General features: G+C 42.0%; 1 protein-coding gene and 1 long non-coding RNA gene across 3 annotated transcripts; one reads left to right on the top strand and one right to left on the bottom strand.

Annotated features, from left to right (window-relative positions):
* Nucleotides 1–1694: 1694 nt before the first annotated feature.
* On the bottom strand, nt 1695–3082 carry LOC103479033 (uncharacterized). Its single transcript, XR_535883.1, has 2 exons — nt 2912–3082; nt 1695–2020 (listed from the first exon to the last, which is right to left on the bottom strand). It is a non-coding gene; the product is annotated as an uncharacterized LOC103479033 (long non-coding RNA).
* Nucleotides 3083–3519: 437 nt separating this feature from the next.
* LOC103479032 (regulator of G-protein signaling 5-like) lies at nt 3520–10993 on the top strand. Of its 2 annotated transcripts, XM_008433239.2 has the most exons (6): nt 3520–3594; nt 9457–9612; nt 9726–9815; nt 9916–9980; nt 10075–10238; nt 10337–10993. In XM_008433239.2, exons 1-6 carry the CDS (start codon nt 3551–3553, stop codon nt 10511–10513), a joined length of 696 nt encoding a protein of 231 aa, XP_008431461.1. In that variant the 5' UTR covers nt 3520–3550; the 3' UTR covers nt 10514–10993. The 2 variants fall into 2 exon arrangements, with proteins under 2 accessions (XP_008431461.1, XP_008431460.1); XM_008433238.2 differs by lacking the exon at nt 3520–3594 and having other exon boundaries at nt 9213–9612.
* The last annotated feature ends 566 nt before the right edge of the window (nt 10994–11559 follow it).

Raw genomic sequence — 11559 nt, 5'->3', positions numbered from 1 at the left:
AGATTTTAAAAAATTCCCAATAACTTACAGTCAGGTTTGTGTTTATAGCACGAGAAAATACGGAGAAATTCAAGATGCATGAATACTTTTGCCGGTCGCTGTACGTTCTCGATAAATAAGGCAGAGACGCCGCTGACCCAGGCTGTCTACGTCACATTTTTGTCTCCTTTACTGGCACCTCATTAACCTTCCGTACCCATCGTCCCCCGGCGCCGCAGCCATATCTCAGCATAAAAGACGGCGCATTATGCGCTTAATGTTCCTCATCATTTCCTTTTAAACAAGATTTATGCCGCCTGCTGTTGGATTTCAGACAATGTACCCAATTAGCCGCGTGTCTGCCAGCGCCCTGCTGGCGCGTTGTCGTCCTCGCGCGTTTGTTGAGGTGACAGCGAGTGCAAACCTATTAGCCTCCTGCGGGGGGGATTCTTTGGAAAAGTGAAACCTCTTCTTTATGCGATTTATTTTTTTTGTTTATTTCCAAGAAGAAAGCGAGAGGCTCCGCATGCTGTCGCCAAACATGTTCACAGTGGGACCAAAACGGACCTCGGTGTGTGAACCGAGAGGACGGGGTTAGTTAGAGGCTAACTGGTGTAGCCTAATTGATTTCAACTCTGTGAACGTGCCGNTTATAGCACGAGAAAATACGGAGAAATTCAAGATGCATGAATACTTTTGCCGGTCGCTGTACGTTCTCGATAAATAAGGCAGAGACGCCGCTGACCCAGGCTGTCTACGTCACATTTTTGTCTCCTTTACTGGCACCTCATTAACCTTCCGTACCCATCGTCCCCCGGCGCCGCAGCCATATCTCAGCATAAAAGACGGCGCATTATGCGCTTAATGTTCCTCATCATTTCCTTTTAAACAAGATTTATGCCGCCTGCTGTTGGATTTCAGACAATGTACCCAATTAGCCGCGTGTCTGCCAGCGCCCTGCTGGCGCGTTGTCGTCCTCGCGCGTTTGTTGAGGTGACAGCGAGTGCAAACCTATTAGCCTCCTGCGGGGGGGATTCTTTGGAAAAGTGAAACCTCTTCTTTATGCGATTTATTTTTTTTGTTTATTTCCAAGAAGAAAGCGAGAGGCTCCGCATGCTGTCGCCAAACATGTTCACAGTGGGACCAAAACGGACCTCGGTGTGTGAACCGAGAGGACGGGGTTAGTTAGAGGCTAACTGGTGTAGCCTAATTGATTTCAACTCTGTGAACGTGCCGAGATATTTTTTGTAAACTGACACGACGTTAGTGAAAGTCAGTCAAAATTAAAGCTAGATTGTTGTTGTTGTTTTTTCTTCTTTTTTTTGTTTTGTTTTTAGAGCTGGCAGGCGGAGGAAACTAACAAGACAGATGGGACTGTCCAGCAGCACGTGCCTTCATTGATATTCCCCCCGATCCTCAGGCTAGTTAACATTGATTTGCCATCGCTGTCACTGGATCTCCAGATGTTCAATGGCCAGCTGACATCTGATAACACAGAGTCGGGAGCATGCGGCAGCCAGCGGCCATCGTAGTTGGGATGCATCAGGTCAGCCTCCACCTGTTCTCCCAGATAGATGGCTTAGTAAATATGCAGATCCTGGCTTCCCTGTGCACAGCCAGATGGTGCAGCTCAAAACTGTATCTGCAGCCTGCTGCACACGGCAAAATGCAGAACATGTTGTTAAAAAAAAATTAGAATTAGAAGAAAAAGAAGATGAAGAAGAAGCAAGAAGCGCATAAACGCCCCGAGGTTTTTACTGTTCTGTACTTTGAATTTGAATGATGCCACCTCAGAGTTTGAAACATGGCGTCAAAATGAAGAGGCGGCGGAGGAGGATGAGGAGGAGGAGAGGGACGAAGGAAAGTCGCACTCGGATGTTTGGAAGCGGTCCAAGYCGAGGCTATGGGGGTCGCATCGGCTGGGAAACAAACAGGTCATCTGGGAATTCCGTGTAGTTGTGCACTTCCCGCATTTGGACGGCCTTTCCAGAAACCGGGCTGAGCAGTCATAGTGAGACAGGAAGCGGCGGCAGTCGCAGAGCTGAGAGCACAGATAAAAAAATATATATGACAAAACAAGGGTAATTTATGAATGAGCTAAGCCAGCGAAACGTTAATCAGCAGAGTGTGTGAAATGAAGGCAGTTGCTATTAACTTATTCTTGCTCAATATCAAGGACATGAAAGTATTTTTTAGCAACCACGCTAACTGGTAGAATTGATTTATTTTATTTATTAAAATTTGAATAAAACGGAGTAGTTTGAGGAACAAATCTTAGTCTGTCCATATTCTCAAAAACTATAACTRAACTAGCAACTAAAKCATAGCGATRATGATTAAAATCCCAAAACTGTTGACCATGTAAATACTATGGTGGCATRATTGTAGCAATAATGCAACAATAAAGTGATATTTTTAATTTATATGAGCCTGACATTTTTATAAAGCTAAAAAAACATATATTTACTTTAARATGTAAATAAATGTTTTTTCACTTTGGTAGGTTTGTCAAACATTTTGTGTGGCCTGATAATGAATGTTACAGCCAAACACTTAAAAATATTGATCAAATGTACATCTTTATATCTAACTGCACTCTATCTGTAATTTGGCCTTCGATGTTTCCTTTGGAGTAATGACTTCTTCCTCTCTGAATGGCTTTTCAGCCCATGTTGGATGATTGTTTAAAAACAACGTGAACTCAATGGAAGTAAATGTCTAAATCTTAGCTGACCAAGAAAATGTAAGTCAAATTTTTTCCAAGCATAATGTTCATACCTGGTTCAGCTTCAGGTTGCTCTGTATTATCTGATATGCAAMTTAAATGCACTGTTTCTGTGTAAAATCATTGTCAGCACAGTAATGCATCCAACAAAACATGAAGGGGAGTAGTCATTTCCAGGCTGGAAAGATAAGGAAGTTCATAACAAACCGCTGAACAGAGAATAAGATGAGAGAAAGAGGAATGCTGATGAAGAGGCAGAGTTGGTCAGAGGTTCTGATCCGGACACAGGCGATAACAGAAACACAGCAGCAGACAATGAGTTCATACGCTGTGACGGACACGGCGGCCTGCCAGGGGTTGGAGTCCACGGACAGCTATGGTGTGTTGTCATAACAACGCTTCTTAGAACTGACCGCTTTAAACGATAGGACAAAATCTGCAGAAAACAARCTGCCATCATTTTTATTTGTTGTTTGCAATAACGTGTCAGTGAGGATATGGCTTATTTCTCATTTGAATGCACCTTAAAAAAAAWAGCTTTTAAAAAAATACTAATTTATATGAGAATTATGACTGGCAAATTTTAAATGTTAATGTGTTTGTTTCATTGTGAGTGTAGGGTGTATTCCTACTACAGTGCAATTCCATGCTTAAGCGTCCCAGGTAAGGTCTATCCAGGGATTCTGAAGACAAAAACTCAGCCGGACAGTCAAGTCTTGGCCTCAGGAACCACATTGTGGTTTCCGCCTGGGTGTGGAACACTGGGCCAACTCTACACCCCCCACAGCGTCCTGGACGGTACATGGGAATGACAACGGTACATGGGAGTCCGCCTAACCGGTCTACATGTACTTTGTGGACTTGGGGACGGAGTTTGACCATGTCCTGTGGTGAGTACTTTAGAAGTCTAGAGTACAAGGCCCCTTGATAAGGGCTGTTAGGTCGCTGTACAACTGGTGTTAAACACTAGTCAAYACTGAGTTAGACTCCACCAAGGTTGCACTTTGTCACCAATTTTGTTCAGAGTTTCTCGAAATCTTAAGACGCAGAATTTCARCCAAGTTGTTGAAGGGTTCCATTTTGGTGGCCTCACTATCAGGTTTCTCCTTTTCACAGATGATGTGGTTCTGTTGGCTTCATAAAATTACAATCTCCAGGTTTCACTGGAGCATTCCGTAGTCGAGTCCATAGCGACCAAGATGAAAATCCTCCAAATCTGAGACCGTGTGCTTGGGTCGCAACAAGGTCCTGCCCCAAGTGTTGTGGTATCTTGGGATCTTGTTGGGATCTTGGTAATGAATGAGAAAAATGGAGCAGGTGATCAGTATTGGTGTGGCAGCTTCCGTYGTGACGTGAGCTCTTTGCCAGTCTGTCATGGAGAAGAGAGTGTTGAGCCAAAAGGCAAAAGTACTGATTTACAGGTCAGTCTACGTTCGCACCTTCACCTATAGTGACGAGCTTTGAGTAGTGACTGACAGAACGACATTGAGGATACCATCCTCAATGCTCAGGCATGTGGTTACAATGCCTCATGGACRTCTTTTTGGTGAGGCGTTCCAGGAACGTCCCACCAGGAGGAGAACCCGAGGAAGGTCCTGGAGGGATTACATTTCTCRACTGGCCTTGGAATACCTTGGGGATCTCCTGGAAAAGGTAGGCCAATTGGCAAAGGAGAGAGAAGTCTGGTCTTCTCTGGTTAGGCTGTTGCCTAACCATCCATGGATAGATGGATCTATCCATCTATCCATGGATGGATTGATGGATGGGTGGGTGGATGGATTAAAAGGTCAAATACATATTAAATCAGTAAACTCTCCTGTTCCCTGACAATAGAGTGATCTCGTGGACATAAATAATGTATAACCATGGACTGTGTTCTTCTTTTCAAGTTGCTTTTTATAGTATAAAACATAGAGTTTATATTGTCACCTTCCTAAAATAATGRCTTATGTCATTTTTTGCAAAGATGACTTTTGACAAAAAATAACTCATGCCATTATTTTAGGAAAGTGACTATGTCACAAAAGATTCTTAAAGATGAATAAAAATTCTAATTTAAATAATTCTATTTTAAGAGATGAATATTGCGTGAAATCATTTGTCTGTACACAGGAAGAAGCTTTGTTGAGGCCTCCTTATTCTTGGACATAAAGGATCATTTGTTACGAAAGACTAAATGAAATGTTTCTGGGTCTAGGCTGCTGACCAGCTAAMAGGCCAGTTTCATAACATGAAAAGTGAGCTTTTGTATTTCTAATATAACCTTGTTTTTGACAATAGGGCATCTGTGTTATCTCACTCTTTCTGATAAGTAAATTACTTCTTCAATGGACCTAAACTCTTGGTATAGCTGAATGACCCAGATTGTAGAAAACTCCAATATTGCCAGACATTAAAGAAGACAGAAACACACCTTARTATCTAGTTCTGCTGAYAGGCAACCTAGAAAYTCTGGTTATATAATCTAAGTTATATCACYGCTTWTGTTGTTGACAGAGAATGAATCACTGGCRTGAAGAATCTWGTAAAACTTTTCCAGCTGAATAAAATTTTAAGCATAACCAAAATGAGACTAAATCTATTTTAAATGAAAATAATAGTCATTATTATGACTTCATTTAATTTAGACTTTGTGCTCGTACAACTTTACTCTGAAAATATTACGACTATCCTCATACTATTACACCTTAGTGCGAAATATTCACTTGCCAATCAGTGAAAGTGGACTACCAAAATAAAAKCTGGCTCTTGCCAGCTTTTAGATAAACTCCTGCATCTCTTCGATTGCTGCTCGTATATCTCAAAGTTGCAGGATGTCAGCTCTCTACTGGTGCTGGTCTAGAGGAATGACAATAAAAATAGTGAGAGAGGCAAAAAGTGAGTAAAACACACTGAATTTGTGTCCATGAATTATTTATTTGTTTGTTTATTGTTAACTTTTGTTCAGGTCAGGCTTGCTCCYATTAGGTAGACTTCATTGAAAATGCAACACTKGTAAAAATGTTGTTAAATGCTTGATAGTGGAACGTTGTGATGASTTCCTGCTGTAAAGAGCAGAWGCTTCTTAAAGAGACAGTCCCAATTTCKACTACCACCATGAAACGACTAAATGGCATAAAAGACGGATAGATAATTCATATTAACTCAAATACTCTCAGTCATGCAGGTTACAGGTTACTCTTTTCAAGCCTCTCTCTGTTAACCTGAAGGTGAGAAATTAATCACTTTAACCCATTTATATGTCGGATTAATCTATAKTTTACCCAGGACTTGGACAGCAAAATATTCCAGATGTGGTTGTTTTGACCCTATCAAATTTTAGAGTGTATGTGTGGGGGAAAAAAAACCCAACAACATAAGCTTAAATAGGATGGGACACATTTGGGTTGTGAAGGAGAAAAACATGCCCTGGCTGGATGAATGTGTTTTGTGTCCTGCAGAATTTGGGCTGCGCTGCGCTCCACAAAAACATGTTTACAGCCAGTGAAGAATGTTTGAAAGGGAAAGCTGTGTTGGCCTGAGAGCGGGACGTAGATGTGCCTCGTTGTCCTGAACAACGCTGACCCGAGAATGAAAATAGACTTCAGAATCTGAACTTTGCCCTACCAAGCCAAACACACAAGAGACAAATGGAAGAGAATGTTTGAGCTCCAGCTCAGACGCTGACTTTTTTGGGTGGTATAGTGGGGAAATCGGCTAATTTGGACCTGAAATCATTGTGATGAGAAGCAGAGGCACAACACAGATAATCCTGTTACAAGATTTAATGTGGACATTTTCCCACTAAAATAGTTTAGATCTGCCACTGTGTCTGGTGGAGAACTTTCCTGAGTCTTCTTGCTGTCTTTCTTCTTCCACAGAGGCTGAACCTTTTGGTGATGGATGAATAATAATAATAATAATAATAATAATAATAATAATCAACAAATTTCCCCACTGAGCTGTGGAGATCCACCGCTTCGCCATGGTTACCACGTGCCTCTCGGCTGCGTCTCTGTTCTCACTGCAACAAGAAAGCAGTCGATTCAACTTAAACATATTGTGTTGACTGGTCACAACAGTAATCAATTACAATTATCCAAGTGAATATATTAAGTCGCCATGTTAAGCAAATATGAATAAGGTAAGCTTGCCAAACTTAATTCAATTACACGTGACAAATTAACACCATACATATCAGTTGAAGATGTTACTATGTCATAACAGTTTGGTAGGAGAAAAAAACTGAGCAGTTTCCCCTTCACCCAGCGCTAACTAGAAACAACCAATCAGAGCCCGGAGTCTTAGTGTGTTGCATTTTTTCAGAAGCTCAGACAGAAGGTGGAGGAGGTTGATCTTTTCACAATTTATGTGTCATAAATTGTCACGACGTGGTGACTGTTTTAACAAATATGTAACAAACATACTTTTTTGTAAAAGTTGCATACTGCAGTTTTAAGGAGTGTTTGGTGTCGCTTGTTTGCTAGCAAACTTCTGAGGCCTTCACAGAACATCTGGATTCACAGTGAAATGAAGTTACACACAGATCAGCTTTATATACACTGGATTTTATTTTCTGGCCCTAGAGTAAAGGAGGCTGCATGAATACAGATCTTTATTGCTTTTGTAAGAACGTATCTGTGACTTATTTTCCTTACACTTCATAGTTTTGCAATACTTTGTGTTGGTCTGTCACATAAAAACCCAATGACATACGCATAAGCTGGTGACTGCAGCGACAAAATGTCAACTGTTTTAATCCAGTTCCCCCTACAAGCCAGTTGAACGTCAGATCAAAACAAATTGCGTTACTCATCCATTTTTTCCAAAAATTCCAACCCACATCACAATGTTGGCTTCCCCAACTCTCTCTCTCTCTTTTTTTTTTTTTTTTCCTTTTTCACACAGGTTAGCTTCTCAGACTGTGCTTCCTGAGAAGAAGGAGGAGAGAGGCTCATTATCTGAGGCTGAAGTGACCTTGTATTGACATCCAGAGCTGTGCGCCAGCTGAAGCAGGCAGTCAGAGGGGAAGGAATTGTCGGTGGCTGCCGGTAGAGGAAGCCGTCTCGGCCGCTATCAGCGAGCTTTGTGCCTTTTCATCCGGCGGGCTGATTGTCTCCTTCCTGCTAGCGCTCTTCAACTAATAGAGAAACAGGCCATTAGCAGAGTTTACTGGTAACTGGCCTCCCGGTCGAGTCTAAAATAGACTCTGGGATTATGTAGACAATTGTTTTTGCACCCATGAGGCTATTTATGGGTGCAGCTTTCTATGTGTGGTCATGCCTTGATAGGAAAGACAGCCCAGACAGTGTCTGTGCAGAATGAAGCAAAAAAACAACAAAAAAAAACAAATTTATTCCTGTACCTGTGAAGACTGAAGCTGAATTCATTACCCAGGTTATGTAACAGTTCTTATCCATATAAATATTATGTAAGCAGTATATTGTATTTTATCATTTATAGAGAGTTATCTTTTTATTCAGAGTATAATATTAGTGTGTTATAATAATTGATACTAGAAAGCTATGGTATTCTCCCATCACACTGTAGGATATGTAGTTTGACTATCAGCTAAAGCAAAAACTGTCATGGATTTTTGAACATATCAAAAAATGTGGTGGTATGAGCATCAAAATTAGGAAATCATATGTATATGCATCAGAATCAACACAGTTAATTGAAATGTCACAGAAATGATCCATTGAAAACATTACTCAGCGTCTTGCTAAGCTATGTGGACGCTCTGTCTGCGCTAATGAAGATTCACTCATTGTAGCATGCTGACTGCTTGGGTTAGCTCCAACTGATGCCAGTTCTGCTAAAGTTTAGCTAAATGAGCTAATAATCATTTAACCTCCTCATGGCGTTCATCTCTAGATGACCAGTTCATCCCTAATGGAAAAATCAAACCAGAAGCTGTCCCGCCAAAACAAAAGAGAGAGGACACTTTTCATCTAATGCACACATTATTCTATTTTGGGAGGCATCGAAACTGAAACGTATTTCAGATGTGTGACAGAACGTAATATTCCACTAAACAAACTTCTGCAACCCACATATTCCACTTTATCCTACTGGTCAACATATGAGGCAAGAGGAGAAACAGAGACAGTAGGAATAGAACGCCTCATTAAAGTCAAAATGTCGACAAAAAATATACGCGGCATTTTTTTTTTTTTTGTATTGAGAAACTGCTCTGTGTTGATGCAGATTATGCTCATTTGCAGAAAGTTTTAACTAATTAAGTTTTCATTTTAGATTTGAAATAATATAACAGAAGATGCATGTGAGAGGTGTAGCAGAGGCGTTGCAAAGAAACGATCATATCTGTTAGGTTCTTTTAGGCAGACGCACTAAATACGAAAGAGCCTCTTTTATGTTAAATTCTACAGCTGAAAGGGATTTTCTGATTAATCTTCTTCAGAATCACTGTATGAACGCACGCACGCACACACACACACACACACGCACACCCCCACACACACACACACGCACACACGCACACACACACACACACACACACACACGCACACTCACAAAGGCAAGGCCCTGACACCACACAGACACAGCCCTCACTCCTCTATTCACAGCAAGGACATTGGAGAGCAGTGAAGTAATTCATTCAGTGACGAGTCACCCAGCAGTGAGGAAGTAGTGTGGAGGAAATTTAGTGTCGACGAGTCTCTTCATCCGCCCACTCGCCTCCCTCATTGGCTGAGAAGTATGATGTCACACGCCGGCCACCTCTATAAAAAGCCCCTTTCCCCACACAGGCGGCAGATCAGCTGGAAAGCTCATTTTGCTGACAAGGAGGACGGCTCACACCCGCAATCACTCGGGAGAAACTTTGGGAGCTACTCAAGAACAGACAGGAAGCATCTCACCATGTGCAGAGGACTTGAATCGCTGCCCATCACCTGCCTGGAGAGGTAAACCCAACCAGAGTTTTCACGCTTGTAGTCAAGTTTTCTCACGCCAGCAACTTGCGCACATGTTGCATGTCGTCTGAAGTGGTGTGTGATGCCTCGGTGTGTCCCTGCAGGGCGAAGGAGCTGAAGGCGTTGTTTGGAAGTTTGCTGCAGAGATCAGAGCACAGCCTCACAGGGCAGGCCAAGAAAAGTGACAAGCAGAGGTGAGACCGGCATGCAATGTCTCTTTGGAAGCATTTTGGTCAACCCGCAGTGGAAACCTTTTCTAATAATTATGTTTTCTTTCCTCCCCTGTTTTTACAGATTACATGAAGTCAACGAGCCTCTAAAATGGAAGGAGTCATTTGACAATCTGCTGTCCAGTCAAAGTAAGTCCACAATCCTTTGTAGATGCGACGGAGTCACTCTGACCATCGACTTCAGTTGACGGGTTTTTAACATCCACTTTGCTTCCGCTTCCAGACGGACTGTGTGTGTTCAGAGCGTTCCTGGTGTCAGAGTTCAGCGAGGAGAACATCGCCTTTTACTTAGCCTGTGAGGACTACCGGACAAGCAAACCGTCCAAGCTGGCCACCAAGGCCAAGAAGATCTATGAGGAGTTTGTCTGCTCTGACGCGCCACGAGAGGTACGGCCCAACCCCAGCCCTCCCTTCGCTCTGCCGATCCCACTGACCTCCTGGCCAGATGTTGACTCTAAAACTCTGTGTTCCCTTTGTTTCCTCAGGTAAACCTCGACCACGCCACCAAAGAAGTCACCAGGGAGAACATGACACGGCCCGGTCAGTCGTGTTTCGATCAGGCTCGGGACAAAATCTACACGCTGATGGAGAAAGACTGCTATCCTCGCTTCCTCAGGTCCTCGGCGTACCTGGAGCTGACCAGAGAGACCAAGACGGGCTAAGAGACTTTTTTTTTTTAAAGCACAAACAACAACAACAAGAAAGAAACCCAGAAAGTTGGACGCAACTTGTCTTCTCCTTTTTAAAAAGGGGCTGCAAGCTCGGTGACACGTTATCGGCAGCGTCAGGGCTCTGGGCTGGAGAACCACAGAGTTTCTGGACGAGCCGTGGAGTTCTTTCCGTCTCCTCAGAGAATCCACGGAATGGGATGAAAGCTGGAAGCTGAAGTACACTGGAATTTGTGACAGGAGGCTCACAGGCTGAGCATCAACAGCCTGACGGACTTTACCTGTAGGTTCAGAGTGAGCCGCTATCAGACAACCAAACTACCGTTTGAAGGCATTCATATTTATTATTCTTTATTTATTAAAAAAGAAAAAATGTTTACTGAACGTTTGCTGTGCAACCGATAGTTGAAAATGTGTTTGTAATTTATATATTTCTGTTTTTATATGTGGAAATAATATGGAATAAAAAAAAAACACAGAAAAAGTGGCCGACTGCTTTGATGTTTTAGTGTAAACATACAGTATTTGTTGAGGATTTTGATGTTTTTATGTAAATAAGTTGAGGAAGGACTTTTGCTTTTCATAGTTTTAGTAACTTACTAATCTGTGCCACAGGGTTTATGCTTCACAAGTGGGTGACTCCTTTATTCCGAGGTTCCAGTCACTGGATCAAAAAAGGATTAATGTCATTTCATAACCATAAAAAGCCTGTTTTTGTAATTTAATGTGCCTGAATTATACCTTCTCTGCAGCCTGTCCATTACGTACATTGGCTTCCTTCCAGATTTTCGTCGCCCAGTGAGACAAGACAGGATTAAGAATAGATAAATATGAATTGATGATTGATGGGATTTGATTACCAACATTAAGCAGATTGATTCAAGAGAATGAAACATGTGGTTTAAAAACCACATCAGCAACATAACTTGGAGTTATATTATATGTAATGTTTAAACTTTGCAACAATGAAGGAACCAAAGTTTCAAAGCCAACTTACTGTTTTAAAAGAAACTGCATGTGTGTGGTGGGATCATAATATT

The sequence above is a fragment of the Poecilia reticulata genome, linkage group LG17, assembly GCF_000633615.1.
Source record: "Poecilia reticulata strain Guanapo linkage group LG17, Guppy_female_1.0+MT, whole genome shotgun sequence".
Taxonomy (NCBI): Eukaryota; Metazoa; Chordata; class Actinopteri; order Cyprinodontiformes; family Poeciliidae; genus Poecilia; species Poecilia reticulata.
This window is presented reverse-complemented; position numbering and strand designations above follow the sequence as displayed.

Coding starts and splice junctions, on each gene's coding strand:
- LOC103479032 (XM_008433238.2), top strand. CDS start 9,407: ATGATGTCACACGCCGGCCACCTCTATAAAAAGCCCCTTTCCCCACAC. Junction 9,613..9,725: donor CCCATCACCTGCCTGGAGAG/GTAAACCCAACC, acceptor GTGTCCCTGCAG/GGCGAAGGAGCTGAAGGCGT. Junction 9,816..9,915: donor AAGAAAAGTGACAAGCAGAG/GTGAGACCGGCA, acceptor CTGTTTTTACAG/ATTACATGAAGTCAACGAGC.